At 37.0% G+C, this 15,823-nt stretch overlaps 2 protein-coding genes across 2 annotated transcripts; both read left to right on the forward strand.

Moving 5' to 3' along the window:
• Nucleotides 1-4,880: 4,880 nt before the first annotated feature.
• Nucleotides 4,881-11,022, forward strand: LOC109811436 (cell division control protein 2 homolog). Its single transcript, XM_083063615.1, has 8 exons — nt 4,881-5,040; nt 5,109-5,293; nt 5,772-5,892; nt 6,479-6,652; nt 7,270-7,433; nt 9,631-9,718; nt 9,805-9,858; nt 10,731-11,022. The coding sequence occupies exons 1-8, from the start codon at nt 5,032-5,034 to the stop codon at nt 10,818-10,820; spliced, it is 885 nt and encodes a 294-aa protein (XP_082919741.1). The 5' UTR covers nt 4,881-5,031; the 3' UTR covers nt 10,821-11,022.
• LOC109811435 (acetate--CoA ligase CCL3) lies at nt 10,911-15,210 on the forward strand. Its single transcript, XM_029273993.2, has 4 exons — nt 10,911-11,050; nt 11,784-12,487; nt 12,941-13,528; nt 14,033-15,210. The coding sequence occupies exons 2-4, from the start codon at nt 12,272-12,274 to the stop codon at nt 14,927-14,929; spliced, it is 1,701 nt and encodes a 566-aa protein (XP_029129826.1). The 5' UTR covers nt 10,911-11,050; nt 11,784-12,271; the 3' UTR covers nt 14,930-15,210.
• The last annotated feature ends 613 nt before the right edge of the window (nt 15,211-15,823 follow it).

The following is a 15,823-nucleotide window of genomic DNA, read 5'->3' on the forward strand; positions in this document are numbered from 1 at the left end:
CTGGAAGAGCTCACATAGAGTTTCTTGAGAGTGGTGCTTGGATAGACCACTGATATATGAGAGTGGTGCTCTGGGAGGCCACTGGATTTGGGAGAGTGGTGCTCAGATAGGCCACTGGGTTGGGTGAGTCTCCTCTAAGTCCTTAGCTAGTGTTGGAGCGGGGTATGAGGTCGAGGGTTATTCCCTTAACCAAGTACTCGGAAAGGTGCGTGGATCCTTGCGGATAGTCGGTGGGCGAACTCCACAATTGACTTGGTTAATGCATGCCAAGGTCGTGGTAAGCCCGTACCCAGCTGTGCTATACCTGACGGTGGATCTGGACTTCCAAGTGTGTAAGTGACATCATCCGAGTAAACCCGAGGGAGGATTATATCCTGTTTAGCTATGACCGAGCGGGCGCTTTGGGCGTGAAAACGGTTGGGGTGGTTTCGGTAGGATGGAATGTCACTTATACAGCTCTATTGTTATGGAGATCTCCTAGGTGTATGCGTGACGACGCATTAGATGATTGATATGCATTGATATCTGTCATGAGATGCATTTATTGCATGATTATTAATATGATGAAGTGTGGTGTTTGACTTCATGATTGGTGGATTGTATTTTATGCATGAGTAGTATTGGATAGAGTGTATGGTGTGACTCTATGAATACGATTGTGTAGTATAGATTATTATGATTCATTTGTGAATTCTAGCTTACCCTTCTGTTTCCATGTGGTGGAACTGCGATGATCATACTTGGTATGGGAGCAGATCAGGGCTAGCTTGGAGTCGAGGTGACCGCTGCGAGACGGGGAGTTTGATCCTCGTGTTAGGGTTACCATTTTGGGTAGCGATTTTTGTCTGTTTGACCGGCACTAGGGAATATTATTTTTGGGATGACTGTACATATATGGCATTTTATTTTGTATTTAAAGAATTTGGTTATTTTATTCTTATCTATACCCGTATGTATGAGTTATCCAATTTAATATTTTCCTTAGTTCACTAGTAGTAGTGCGATTCCACTAAGTGTAGAGACCATGGCGGGTCGTTACAAAGTGCGAAGAGCCTGTTTTCTTTTCATCTACCTTAGTGTCGAGCTATTCGAGATAAGGGAAGCTGGACTTATGTTTTCTTTGTTGAATGTTGGATTTGTTGGATGATTATGGTGCTGAACATTGTTTGGATTTCAAACTACTATGGTTCAGTTGATTAAAATGGTGAAGATCTGTGTGAAGGTTGAGGTCTGAGGTTCATGAGAAAGAATATGGTTTACTATGTATTGTTATTGCATGTTGGTTTGTGTTGAATTTGAGTTGCTTGTGTAGAGTATAATCATTATTCCATGTTGCATGTGTTGGATTCTAGTTGCATTGCATGTTTTGGGTCAAAATCAGGTTCTGCATGCATAATTCTAATATCACGTCGAGCGCACCTTCATGGCATCGAACATCATTCTAACTCGAGGCTCTTTGTCTCGATCACATCGAATGTTGGATCGATGACGCTGGACATGAGGAAAAAGACTTGTCTCGAGTTAGCATGGCATTAGACATGGTTTGAATGGTAATGGGCATGAAAACTTTGGGAGGTCTTTAACTTGGTGACGCCGAATCCAAAGTTGAGTGGCGCCCAACATGACCAAGCTAGAATTTTATGCTTGGATGATGTTGAGCACTGGTATGGTGACATCGAACTTGAATTAGGTAAAGACTTTGTGCCTTAGATAGGGTCGGGTGTGGTACTTTATTGCATTAGGCATAATGTTTTAGGGGCCTTTGTCTTAACCACGTTGGGCACGAGTTGTGTAGCGCTGGGGTGGACAATGTAAAGAGTTCCCTGCCTCGATGGCGCTAGATGTAGATAATGTTGAGCCTGGTGTTGGTTGTTGAAGAAAAGTTGATGAATTCTATGATGAATTGTTGAATTACTTATTGACTGAGTTGTGTTTTTACTAAGTAAGGATGAATGAGTTGCATGGATGTTGTTGTATGTAATGATTTTGTTGTGAGTGTAAGTTGAAAATTGAAACAAGTTGTAAGTTGTGTAGTCATTTTGAAATGTTGCTATATGCATGACGTTGTTATGTTGTTGAGGTGGTGAATGTTGAGAATGTTTTAAGCATTGTGTTGTTGAGTTGTGATAACCAACCTAGGATTAGAGAAATTTTTTTGAAAGTTGCATATCTCATTATGTGGATATTGTGTTATGGTATTCTAAGAGTCCAAAATTGTTGAAAATTCTTATTGGAAAGTTGACACTTAAAGTGGATAACTGTGTTGATTCTCCTCTAGGACTTAGTTGGTATCGTGCGTGGACAAGGTTAAGACACACATGTATAAAGTGACCATAATATAAGAATTAGGTGGAGCTATATTGCTTACAAGTAATCAACTGAGTAAAATACGAAGTTAGGAACTTAGTTTCTCACCGAGTATCGAAGAAAACGTAGTATTTGGAGGTTAGTTGGTGAGCTAATCCCATAAGAAACTTAGTTAAGCTAACTAATGTCATGATAAGTCCATACCCAGTTGTTATACCATGACAATAATACTAGACTTTCTTGTTTAAATGACGACATCAGATAAATTGAGCTGCTGTGTTGTGGATTTATATCTAATTTGTTGTTAATCTAGCATGCCCAAAAAAATCACTCTATGTTGTTGATTTGGTAAGGTTAAACTACTTAAATTACTCACCCTATGTTGTAGAAGATCTTCAAGTTGAAATGCGTGACAACGCATGTAATTATTGTGCTGAGCATATGATGTGTTGATTTATTTATATTGTTCATATGTTATGTGATTTGTGGTGAACGATGCTGATGTGCTAAAAATTGAGCTATTTGTGTTCATATATGTTATTTGTATTGTGATGTCTTGTGTTGTCAGTGTTGGAGATGAGAGATGTATTTAATGTTATCAACATTTTATGTTGTATATATGTTATTCTTTAAACTCTAACTTACCCTTGTGTGTTTCCATGTGGTTTGAACTACCATGATTATACGTGGATATGTGAGTAGGATATCGATCACAACAAAATGGGATAACAATCCCTCCCGTGGTTGCTCGACTTTTGTTACTTACATTAGAAAAGTCTAATTCCACTATTAGGAATGATACAATTATGTATAGGCTTACTAGGACCTTGACATGCATTACCAAGCAACATGTGAAGTTAGTCCATTGACAATCTTCAAGGGATCACGCAACATTTCCAGCTACTTGGTTAGAGGTTGTAGTTCTCGATCTCCTACCTTACTCAACCATTAACTAAAGACCTAAAGGAGGCATCAACACACCTCAAAACCCACACCAAGAAAACACCTATTCAAGGAGAGTTTTCTAACAATGACTTACCCGAGCACCATTCCAAGATTCCCTATGTGGGATCTTTAGTTTTCAAAACAATTTCCTCTCCTGAAGTCCTAAGTTAGCCAACATGCCTTAATGTCATACCGCATTTTCAACATCCATACCTCACCATATATCATTTATATGCATCACATAAAATCAATACATATAGAAATTAACAACATCATACATATGTACTCATCATCCAACACTATAGAAACATCTACATATGTCATATCCAATCAACATACATAGAACTACAGGCTTGATGCTTCATATAACATGCAATAAAACTCATACATTTGCTCATGTTCATCAGACAACATTCCAAAACATACCCATCATCCAAGCATCCTGCACCCGACGAAACATATCTCGCACCTGAAGCCATTGAGGTAGAGAGCTCTTTGCCTCGCTCACGCTTGACGTGACTGAGGTGGAGACCCCATAAAACCTTATGTCTGGTGTGACAAAATTCATGCTCGACCTCATATAAAGCGAAGAGTTTGTGCTTGACTCATACCTGACGTCACCTTAGTGACACCCAACGTCATCCAAGCAAGAAACCTTTGTCTTGGTCACGCTTGGCACCATCTAACTAGGGTCTGATGTTACTAAATTATAGACTTTCCTATGCTATGCTATCACGCCCAATGTCATTCAAAACCATGTTCGATGCCATCCTAATCTAAGACGAGTCTCTCTTCTCACACTTGATGTCACTGATCTTGCACTTGATATGAACGAGATAGTGACCCAGGATTGGAATTGCGCTTGGTGCCACGAAGGTGTGCTAGATGTGACATCAAAAATCTGCAAATGCAGACTTCGAAAATCTCCTCCATCCACTTGAAATAGAAAAAATCCAACACATGCATTGCAACTAATACATGCATACACATCTTAAAATTCACCAAAAAAAAAAGCACATGCAACTCCAAAGGAGATCAAAAATCATCAATTATGCATCATTTTCTTAACCTTCACCAAAACCCCCACCAACACAACCTTAAAAATCCAAAAATCATCCAATTCACGCAACAATTGAGAATCTTACACACATGCAACACAACCAATCAATCAACCATTTGTTCTAACTTCCCTTACCTTAATTCCTAACCACTAAAATGAAGAAATGAGGAAGAGGAAGAGGAAGAGAACAAGGAATCCGAATTCTTCAAAAAACTTTGCACGACTTAAGACAATATTGTTCAAATTAAAAAAGACTAATATGGACAATACATTCTCATCGAAATATTTAATATAACTATTATAATTACTCAAACTCAAAACTATTAATAAAACTGGAAGAACATTATACTAGTTGATCCATATCTAAATAAATTTGTAATGATACAATTTATTCAAACAAGTCTCGATTATAATATATAATCTTAAAAATAAATTAGGTGAAATAATTTACTCAAATAAAGTAATTAACCAAATTACAAGACCTTGTCATTTTTTTACATAGTTGTGATTTTTAGTAAAATTATAAATAATAAAAAGAAATGAATAAATTAAAAGAAAAAAAGAGGGAAAAGGGTAGGGAAGAAATTAGAAAGGAAACAAATAGAGAAAGAGAGAGAAGTGACAAGACTCACGACTCACGAGAGTAGAGTGAGAGAGAGCGAGAGTGACTGCAAAGCGCTCCAACCTTGTTTCTTCTCTTCTCACTTCTCAGATCTTCCATGGAACAGGTTAGTGCTACCGCAATGCATCGCTCTTCGATTCTCACTTTCTTCTCACAAACTTTTCGATTTTGCAGTACGAGAAGGTGGAGAAGATAGGCGAGGGAACATACGGCGTCGTTTACAAGGCTCGCGACCGCGTCACCAATGAGACCATCGCGCTCAAGAAGATTCGCCTCGAGCAGGAGGACGAAGGCGTTCCCAGCACCGCCATTCGCGAGATTTCTCTCTTGAAAGAGATGCAGCATAGGAACATTGTTAGGTATTCTCTCTTTCTTCCAATGCAATGTCTCATTCTAATCGATTATAGTGCTGTCACTGCTTCCTGTTTATCGTGAATTTCTGTTTCCGCTTTAGCCTTCGAGTTTTTAGCTCTTGAAATATAGTGAATGAAGAGGCGGCGTCGTTTTGATGTTCGTAGCTTGTAGGGTTTGGACGCGTGGAATAATTGAGAACGTGGTTTTGATGCTTTAATTCCACTCAGTTGTTGTTTATGTTTGTTGTTTGGTGAAGTGACTGTTGGATGTGTACGCAATTATGCGAACTCCTTCATTTTCGAGTCATGTTTTTCGTGTTACGAAATTCTCGCCATATTTGTATGGATTTATATGTCCTGGCATGTTGGATGGGAAAGGCATAATTCTATTATAGTGTTGCTTTGTTTTGTGCTGTTCTTAATTTAATTCCGCCTCTTTGTCAATTCATTACTGAGTTATGCTTGGCGGTTGTTTGGATGATAGGTTGCAGGATGTAGTGCACAGTGAGAAGCGGTTGTACCTGGTTTTTGAGTATCTGGACTTGGATCTTAAGAAGCACATGGATTCATCTCCAGAGTTTGTGAAAGATCCGCGGCAAGTAAAAGTGAGTGACTTGTGTTTTTTTTCTCTTTAGATTATATATGTTTGTAAGGTGAGTTGTACTTGTGAGAGTGAGCAAGAAATCTAATTCGGCAAGCAAATATATGGGTTTCTTATCCATTGTCTTGTCTTTCTACAAATTAAATGAAGACAATATGAGAGTGATCAATGATTTAAAACCTTATGGTTGGCTACATAACTTTTGCTTGTTGGATGCAGGTTTATGCATAATTTGTGTCTCGTGAGTTTTAGTGTGTTGAGTCAGGTCAATGCAGAATGAAAATTAAGATGTTACGCTGAGATGCAGCTATCATGTATTTCATTTGTTTTGGCTTCCTTTCTTATTGTCTGTGTGACTGCCTCCCTCTTTAATGTTCTATTGAATGTAATTAGTTATAAGTTATGAGGTTATGTGTGATGTTCCTTCACTTTCATGTTTGTAGGTTAGATTATGGTTCAATTTTTCCACCTTAACATTCATTGTTAATGTTAAATCTATTTTGTCATGGATTCTATAAGATGCTAATTTTTGTGAAAATACCAATTAGTTTGAATTTGGAATTTGAATTCTTTAATGACCCTTTCTGCAGATGTTCCTTTATCAAATTCTCTGTGGCATTGCTTACTGCCATTCACATAGAGTTCTTCATCGAGACTTGAAACCTCAGAATTTGTTGATAGACCGCCGTACTAATTCACTAAAGCTTGCAGATTTTGGATTGGCTAGGGCATTTGGCATTCCTGTCAGGACATTTACCCATGAGGTTTGTGTGCTACCTTATTTGTGAGTCATCCATGCAAATAATAAATAATTGAAATGAATGGTTTTCTTTCACAAGAAAATGATATACACTAAAGTTGCATATTTTGGAATGTAATAGTTAAAAATCTTACTGCCCTGTAATGCGAAAGCTGCATGACTTATCTTCAAGACTATATTTGGTAATTTGATATTTCTGCACTTGATCTAAAAAAATATCAATATTTCAGCATTTGTTGGGGAGGGTGGGGGTTCATATTGTTTGTGTCCAGTGTCCACTACATATGATGCAAGATTGAGCACAGTTGTGGACAAGAATCCATATAGTTGACCCCATTTAATGGCACTGAGACCCCAGCCATGACTGCCCTTGGAGTAGCAGTAGGGTGCTATGATGTGCTTCTCCAGCCTTAAGCACTTCTATTGTGCACGACTGACTGCTTTGGCTCTGACTCTTCCCCTAAACTTTTATTAACCTGAAAAGAAAATTGCATGTTTTTTTAATTTAAACAAATAAAATTAGATGTACATATAAAATTTTGTGAAGAAGAACTAATGAACTTTAAATCAATATTTATTCCCATTTCTGTGTTTATAGTCATTGCTGGTGATTGCTTGTAGGTGGTTACATTATGGTATAGAGCTCCAGAAATATTGCTTGGATCTCGTCATTATTCTACCCCAGTTGATGTTTGGTCAGTGGGATGTATATTTGCAGAGATGGTAAACCGACGACCTCTATTCCCTGGGGACTCTGAGATTGATGAATTATTTAAAATATTCAGGTTAGTATCTATTTGCATAAAATTTTGATTTCTTGGCGCATCATAATAATTTCTATCAGTAATGAATATGCCTCTAGAGTTTTAAAAATATGGCACATATTTAAGATTTTATATGGGGTTTTAATGAAGAATCTCAATCCTGTTTGGTACTTTTTTTGGTGAGGGGTTAAGTTTACACATGCACACGCGGACACACACATACATATGGTGTTGATGGCAGTTTGACCAGTGTCCTCTGAAAGTAAGTTTCAGTTGTCAGCTGTTGGATTATTGAGCAAATTGGCTGCTTGTTCTCATAGTCTTGCCTCTGTCTGTTTGATTCCTTTATCTTTTCTTTCTCTGAATCTTAAAGCTCTAACCTCTCCCAAAATTTAGTAATCTATAAACTAGTATAAGTTTAATAGAAAAAAAAGCATGACATGCCTCTTTTGGATATTTAGTTACTAATGGCCTCAAGCATTGGTCTCAAATTTATGCCACTTTCTTGTTGGATACTTTTGAGGCCTTCGACTTGGTCTGGGTTATAGATGATTTTTCTGGGCTTGATTGTCAGCTTGACAGGCTTCTTGCATGTGGCTAAGGGATAACTGACACAAGCTTAAAGTTCCCATTTCATTCAAGGAAAGAAAATATGGACATTTTCTTATATAGATGATATATCGATAGGATATTACATATATTGATAGTGTAATATTTTGTCTGGTCTACATTTGGCTGTGTATGGTTTACAGTTTCCCCATGTTGTCAGGACCTATTTTTGTAGTTTGTTTTTACTGCAATGTTAGGTTTGCATTATGGATTATCAAAACTTCTGCTGGAGTGATAAAGCATAGTGTGGTACTGTTTGTGTTAGGAACCAAGAATTAAGAAAGAGAAAGAAAAGAAAGATTTTATTGAATAGGATCAAAAGATCACTAAATAGGAGAGAAATATCTCCTCCAAGGGTTTCCCCTTCAGAAAGGATTTTTCCTTCCACAAAGAGCCCAAGCTCAATCTACAAATGGAAATATATGAATGTCTCCCCTCTACCAAGTAACCTCCTATTTATAGATGTGATGGGTCTAGCCCATGATATCCTTTTAACTATTAACTACTCTATTTCCCTTTATTCTTGAAACAGCACATAAGCTCTTGATCCTCTTGTCGCAACTGTTTTGATTCAACCACTCTCCTTCATGCCCAACACCTTTGCTTGGCACCCTTTAGAGGGAGGAGGCGTAGACATGATAGGAGTCGACCAGAAGGAGTCGTAACCCCTTATTTCTACTTTTTCTCCTGTAAAACCTACAATTCTATATCCTAACAGTTTGGTTGAAAAGAGGGGAAGAGCGGGGTTTTTATTTCTCATTTGGTTTGGTTAAGAGGAGGGGAGTGGAGGAATTTTAATGGAGAGGAGGGGAGGACGGTAGCTCTATTGTTTGGTTCAAAGAGGAGGATATTTTAGACATTATGCTCTAAATATTTTAAATCCCCTCCCCTCCCTCCAAATCCCCCCAATATTGGTGGGGAGCATAAATTGATGAGGAGTGGTTCCCTTCCTCTCCATTTCCCTCCAACTTTAAGGGTTTGTTTGGTTTAAGGAAACATTTACTGTTTTTATTTTCTGTTTTTACGAATAATTACATAAACTATCATTTTGTTTTTCACTTTGTTTCTTGGTTTAAATGATTGTACAAAAAACAGTTAACAAAAAATCTTGTTTTCATTGATTATATATAGCTGGACTTTGAGACAATGCAAGCATTTTGTTTCACATGTAATGCATTATTAGCTGTTCTTAAAAAAATTTCGAAGAGGCTAAATTTAAATAACTTTTTGTTGATTGAAGTGATCGATTATATTGAATTTGAACTGGTGAAAATTTAGCAATTCTATTAAAATTTTATAATAGTTTTTTCAAATTCTTTTGGTAAGGTAATGGAGAAATATAGAACTTTCCTTTTTTGGTTCCTGGAGGTTAGGGTTGTGAGGACAGCCTTTTAGTCTTTCCCATAATATGGAGTTTATAATCTGAATTTTTTAATTTGTCAAATTTTTAGTATGCTTGGAATTTAAAACTGGTAACTATTGTATCAAAAGCTGTTAAATAAACTTGAAGAATGGAAAAAATAGTCAAATAAATATTTGCTTCCATCAAATGAATAATCGAAGATACATATATACACTAATATATATACATATTGTTCCTTATATGAAGAATCTTGGGTACACCAAATGAAGACACGTGGCCTGGAGTAACTTCATTGCCTGATTTTAAATCAACATTTCCCAAATGGCCCCCTAAGGTAATTATGATTGTTTGCCTTTTAACCTGGATTAATTGTTGTGTTCTTCATTCAGTGATAATTTAAGCTTATCTTGTACTTTGCAGGACCTAGCAGCTGTGGTTCCAAATCTTGATCCAGCTGGTCTTAATCTTCTTTCTGTAAGTGCAAGATTTGATACAGTATTCTTTTTCATTGCAATTATTAAAAATAGCGCAAATAGGTTGTAGTTCGACAGTCTCTAAGGTTGGGGTGTGGTGGTGATGTAAAGAGGTTCAATTCTCCGCTAGGTTACTTATTATACTCCTATTCCCAAGCATTTGTTTCCAATGTTCCCATAAAAAGTGTTGAGTCTGTATAAATGGGAGAATATGAAACAATCTTTCGTGCATTTCATTACTGAATACTAATTAAGAGGAAGTACTTTCTATGATAAATCTGTTTAGAAGCAACAATAGTGTAAAACAAAGTATTAGATAACACTCACCCTCTCTGGGTTTTACATTAACAAATGATAACTGATTGTATGTAGCTCAGAAATCAAGGTATCTGGCAAGAAACCATGCATAAATGGTGATTTCAGTTTATTTTATTCCCAAACTACTGCTATTTATAAATTATAAGTTACTTCATTTACCATTACCTTAAAATCGTATTTATAAGGGATCATAACTAGTGTGTGCCTTATGATTTATAAATAGCAATAAATGGTGCAATGCTCGACAGTTCCAGCCATTAGTTTTTTATCTTTATTTTTTGGTGATTAATAAGACTTATCTTTTTTTAGTTTTTGCTCTAAAATATGTTTTTAGTTCCTATAAAATGAGGGAGTTTTGATTTTGATATTTGTATATATTTTTTTAATTTTTGTTGCGGAAAAATATAATATCATTGTGTTTGTACCAGTCCGTTCTTGCATTTTTATAAGTTTTCTTCATCTTAAATACTAACATCCATTTTGGTTCCTCGGGTACTTCTACTACTGAGTTTCTGTGGTGCTTTATTGTCTGTACTAATGTTTATTGTATTACAGAGTATGCTTTGCTTGGATCCCAGCAAAAGAATTACCGCCAGGAGCGCTGTGGAGCATGAATACTTCAAAGACATTAAATTTGTACCCTGATTCCATATCTTCATGGAAACCATGTTTATAGTAATATTGTGCAGAATTTCTGGGTTTTTGACTCTGCGAGAAATGCGTGCTATCTTTGCTATTTTCTTCAGTGACTTGGGAGTTGGGACAAAGTCATACTTCCATTTTTTGTCCTTACAGAATATTTCAGATTCAACTTGAGTGTGATTATATTGCATTTTACTTTTTTGCTTGTCCAACTCTCAAGTTCAATACACCAGGTAAATTTTCAGTTTGCTTGATATGTGTGACGGTGCTGCATGCTTCATGCAGAAGTAGCACGTAACTGCATTATTTCAAGATGTGAAGAAATCACTTTTTTCCTTTGATTGTTTTACCAACCTAATAACTTCTGCAATGAAATTTACTTGCGCCGGTCAAAGTAGTTAAAACGTTTTTAGGTCCTGTTTAGACATTAACTAAAAGTTAAACAAGCTAAAGCTGTGTGAATTTGCTTTAAAGTATTAAGTTTTCCAAACTTCATTATTAAATATTAATATATTGATCAAGTAGATATTATATTGCAATGGGCTCTTGCAACCATGTAATATGATAAATTGAATTGAAATAATGTAATATATGTTTTGATATTTATTTAACATTTATTCTGAAGGGAATTAATGTCGATATTACTGTCAATTTTTTTATATATTTTTTATGGTGCGACTAGTATGGGATTTATTTTTATAGTGCATACTGAACATGATATATATTAGATAGAGAATAAAAAAATTGAATTGTAGCCATATTTTAAAATAAAATAAATTAAATGGACTTCTAAGTGCTTATGAAAAACTTTTCATTATTTTTCAAAAAATACTGACATAATTAAAAGAGCTATAAAGTTCTCCACCCTACCCCTTCTAGTGTAGGTCGGAAATTAGTCAGTTTAGTAAAATATAGGACTTTGGGCACTCTTATAAAATAATGATCTTACTCAAAGTTGCAAAACAGGTGATGCTGACAGAATGATATATGAGGAACTGAGGAAGGTATTGGAATAGAAAGAATGAGCAATGAATGCATTGCATGTAACGATATGGGAAAAGCAAATTTAAATTAAAGAATAGTATATGATACATTATTGGTGATGGTAACTCGTCAGTTGTGAGGGTTTTGAAAGTGAAATTGAAAGCCTCAGCCACTGGAAACAAGCAGAAAGAAGGCAAAAACGAAGTTGGCAAACCAACCAGTACAGTGGCCATTGCACATTGACATTGTAGCTGAAAACTGCAAATAAGCTCACATGTAACTAAACTGAGAGAAAGAAAAGCAGAGCAAAAACGGAATTGTCATTTGACCCAATAATAATATTCAAGAGCCGTTAGATTAGGAACGCATTGTTGTGTGACTGCTATATATAAACACCAGACATACAGTACATTCGAGACAACCTCGTACCTCGCACTCATTCATTCACTCAAGAGAGAGAGGTGCAGGAAATGACAATGGGGCGCGACATAGACGATTTGCCGAAGAACGATGCGAACCACACTGCCTTGACCCCGCTATGGTTCTTGGAAAGAGCAGCTCTGGTGCACCCCAGCAGAATATCCGTGGTCCATGGATCACAGCACTACACGTGGCACCAAACTCACCAGCGTTGCCGTCGACTCGCCTCTGCTCTTTCCAACCTTTCCATCGGTCTCGGCCACACTGTAACTTTCTGCAACCAAATTAATTCCTTAACTATTACTATTTGCATGAATCATATTCAGCATGTAACTTGCACGTCCTCCGTCTTTTATAACAATTGTTCAATTTCATCCACAAGCCTACATGCAACGCAAATACCAATTGAATTTGCACTCTAATGCATGCACAAACCTGTGCAACCCCGTGATTGAATTTTTGGTCCAAGATCTTATTTTAAAAAAAGATCTTGCTAACCTCTGTCTTAATAACATTGGCAAGAAATCAATATGTTTAAATTTTTCATTAAAAACTACAATAAAATTACATCACACTCAATAAAAACATTCTATTTTTAATTCTTTAACTGGTGTGCTTAGGACACTAATTAACATTTTTCCATTTTTCACTGGGTTAACTTTTACCAATGGTCTTGATGTTGTTTTCGTTGCATTGATCAAATGTAATGCTGCCATCAGGTTGGTGTTCTTGCACCCAATATACCAGCCCTTTATGAAGCTCATTTTGGGATTCCAATGGCAGGAGCTGTGTTGAACACTATTAACATTCGCCTAAGTGCATCCAGAATAGCTTTCCTTCTTGCTCATTCATCCGCTGCAGCCGTCATTGTGGATCAAGAGTTATTTTCCTTGTTGGAAGAGTCCTTGAAGATATGTTCTGAGAAAAGCAAAAGCTTTAAGCCTCCGATGTTAGTTGTCGTTGGCGATGAAAGCTGCCACCCCAATGATCTCAGACATGCTTTGGCAAAGGGAGTCATTGAGTACGAGAAATTCCTTGAGAGCGGGGACCCTGAATTCAAGTGGAAACCTCCTCAGGATGAGTGGCAGAGCATCGCTTTGGGTTACACATCTGGTACCACAGCTAGTCCTAAGGGTGTGGTGTTGCACCACCGAGGGGCGTATCTCATGTCTCTAAGTGGAGCTCTTAATTGGGGCATGAAGGAAGGTGCTGTGTATCTGTGGACACTTCCCATGTTTCATTGCAATGGCTGGTGCTATCCTTGGACACTTGCGGCTCTTTGTGGGACTAACATTTGTCTTCGGAAGGTAAATTGATGTTTTGTTTGTGCTCGCCAATTATGGGAGTGATTGAAAATTTGAAACTAACTTTGTTGAGTAATATGCTGTACATGCCTTATTGATCAGTTCTAATTCTTGCTTGAAATTTAATGCTATCGTTAATGCATGTAGGAGAAACAGATAATGCCTTATTGACCACATGTTGATCAGTCTCTTTAATAATAGTGACATAGTTGAAAACATAAATTAGTTTACACGAACTTAAATAATTAGTTGAACAGGATTCCAGAGTTCTTCTAAATCAATAACGTTTTGCAGTTGCTGGCTTACAGTAACATTCTAATTTAGAAGTTTAAAGTTTAAACATACATAAATGATTATATTTCAAATGAACAATTCTTTGTTCAGTCCTGCTTGAAACAAATTTGCTTGAATAGGCTGCCCTCTTTTTAACTAATATATGTGTATAGTATACTTTCTTCTGAGAGTTGTTTTCTTTAACATTTATTCAGTTAATTGTTGTAAACACAGGTAACAGCTAAGGCAATCTATGAAGCCATTGCGGAGTACAAAGTCACTCATTTTTGTGCAGCACCAGTGGTTCTTAACTCAATAGTCAATTCCTCTCCTGAGGAAGCCATCCTTCCTCTACCCCATGTTGTACATGTGAATACAGCAGGGTCAGCTCCTCCTCCATCTGTAATTGCTGCCATGTCTGAACTAGGATTTCGTGTCACTCACACATACGGTCTCTCAGAAACCTACGGCCCCTCCACGGTATGCACCTGGAAGCCAGAGTGGGAATCACTTCCCATCGAAAAGCTAGCTCAGCTGAGTGCGAGGCAAGGGGTGCGGTACATTGGCTTGGAAGGCCTAGAAGTCATGAACACAAAAACCATGCAGCCTGTTCCTGCTGATGGTGCCACTGTTGGTGAGATTGTGATGAGGGGCAATGCTGTGATGAAAGGATACCTGAAGAACCCCAAAGCTAACAAAGAGGCCTTTGCAAATGGATGGTTTCATTCTGGTGATCTGGCTGTGAAGCATCCTGATGGATACATTGAAATTAAGGACAGGTCAAAGGACATCATCATATCAGGTGCTGAGAATATTAGTAGTGTTGAAGTAGAGAATGCTCTATACTCTCATCCTGCAATACTTGATGCATCAGTGGTTGCAAGGCCAGATGAGAAGTGGGGTGAGTCACCTTGTGCTTTTGTGACACTGAAGCCAGGAGTGGATAGTAGTAATGAGCAACGTTTGGTTGAGGACATCGTTAAGTTCTGTAGGTCCAAGATGCCTGCTTATTCGGTACCAAAATCAGTTGTGTTTGGACCATTGCCAAAGACAGCAACTGGGAAGACGCAGAAGCACTTGCTGAGGGAAAAGGCAAAGGAGATGGGGCCTGTTAGAAAGAGCAAGTTGTAACCATGTAGTGAGTGTTTGTAGTTATCGCAACTCTCAAGACACTTCCATGGAGAAGCTTGTGTCTGGTTGGTTTGACTCAAACCGAGGTTTGAGTAAAAATAAACACACCTATAACATTATGCTACTGGTTCTGGTTGTTGTGCCTAGTTGGGGTTGTTTTTCATGCTAGGAGAATACTAACCAGTGCCTTAAAGAATTAAAAGTAGAAAGTTCTTGTAAGGTAGTATAATAATACACTTTAACTGTTGTTTTCAATAAAAATCTTATATTTATTTGATTAAGATACTTGGTCCTAACATTTTATCATCATTCACCAGGGGCTCTGCCAATGATGATGGACCTAGTTAAATAAGATCCACCCTTGGAGCATGCATTAGGGACTGTGTTAGATAAAATCAAGATAGATGGAATACAGATTAAACAAAGATTACCTGATTGTCAGTAAGTTAATAAAAATTAACTACTAATGTTTCATAAATTAATAATTATTACAAATAGCAGCCTCTACCTTCTTGTAAGGAGTTTCACACATGACCTCTTTTCCAAAGTTAACTGTGTTAAGTCCCCCTCACTCTTCTACCTTTCTATCCTTTTTCCTTTTTTCTATAACTTCGGTCGAGAACTAGAGACTAATCACTAAACGTACGAAAATCTATTTAGAGTTATTCAATGAATGTTATTTGTCTTTCTTTTTTCTTTTTTCTATAAATGTTATTTAATATACAGACCTGAAAATTGATCTACTAATTACATGCCTAACAACAAGTACTATTTATCAACTGAACTACATCATGTTGGTTTTTATCCTTTCCTTCTTTTGAAGTATACGTGTAACACACGAGAATTTATAGAATTTATTGATGATGATGATGAGTAATAAACAGTTAAGTGTTT

This window comes from Cajanus cajan, chromosome 1 (assembly GCF_000230855.2).
Source record: "Cajanus cajan strain Asha chromosome 1, NIPB_CcT2T_4, whole genome shotgun sequence".
Lineage (NCBI taxonomy): Eukaryota > Viridiplantae > Streptophyta > Magnoliopsida > Fabales > Fabaceae > Cajanus > Cajanus cajan.

Bases quoted from the DNA above. Each gene is read 5' to 3' on its own strand.
- LOC109811435 (XM_029273993.2), top strand. From the start codon at position 12,272: ATGACAATGGGGCGCGACATAGACGATTTGCCGAAGAACGATGCGAAC. The intron at 12,488-12,940 runs GTAACTTTCTGC...TGCTGCCATCAG, and splicing joins CCATCGGTCTCGGCCACACT to GTTGGTGTTCTTGCACCCAA. The intron at 13,529-14,032 runs GTAAATTGATGT...TTGTAAACACAG, and splicing joins CTAACATTTGTCTTCGGAAG to GTAACAGCTAAGGCAATCTA.
- LOC109811436 (XM_083063615.1), top strand. The intron at 5,893-6,478 runs GTGAGTGACTTG...CCCTTTCTGCAG, and splicing joins AAGATCCGCGGCAAGTAAAA to ATGTTCCTTTATCAAATTCT. The intron at 7,434-9,630 runs GTTAGTATCTAT...CCTTATATGAAG, and splicing joins GAATTATTTAAAATATTCAG to AATCTTGGGTACACCAAATG.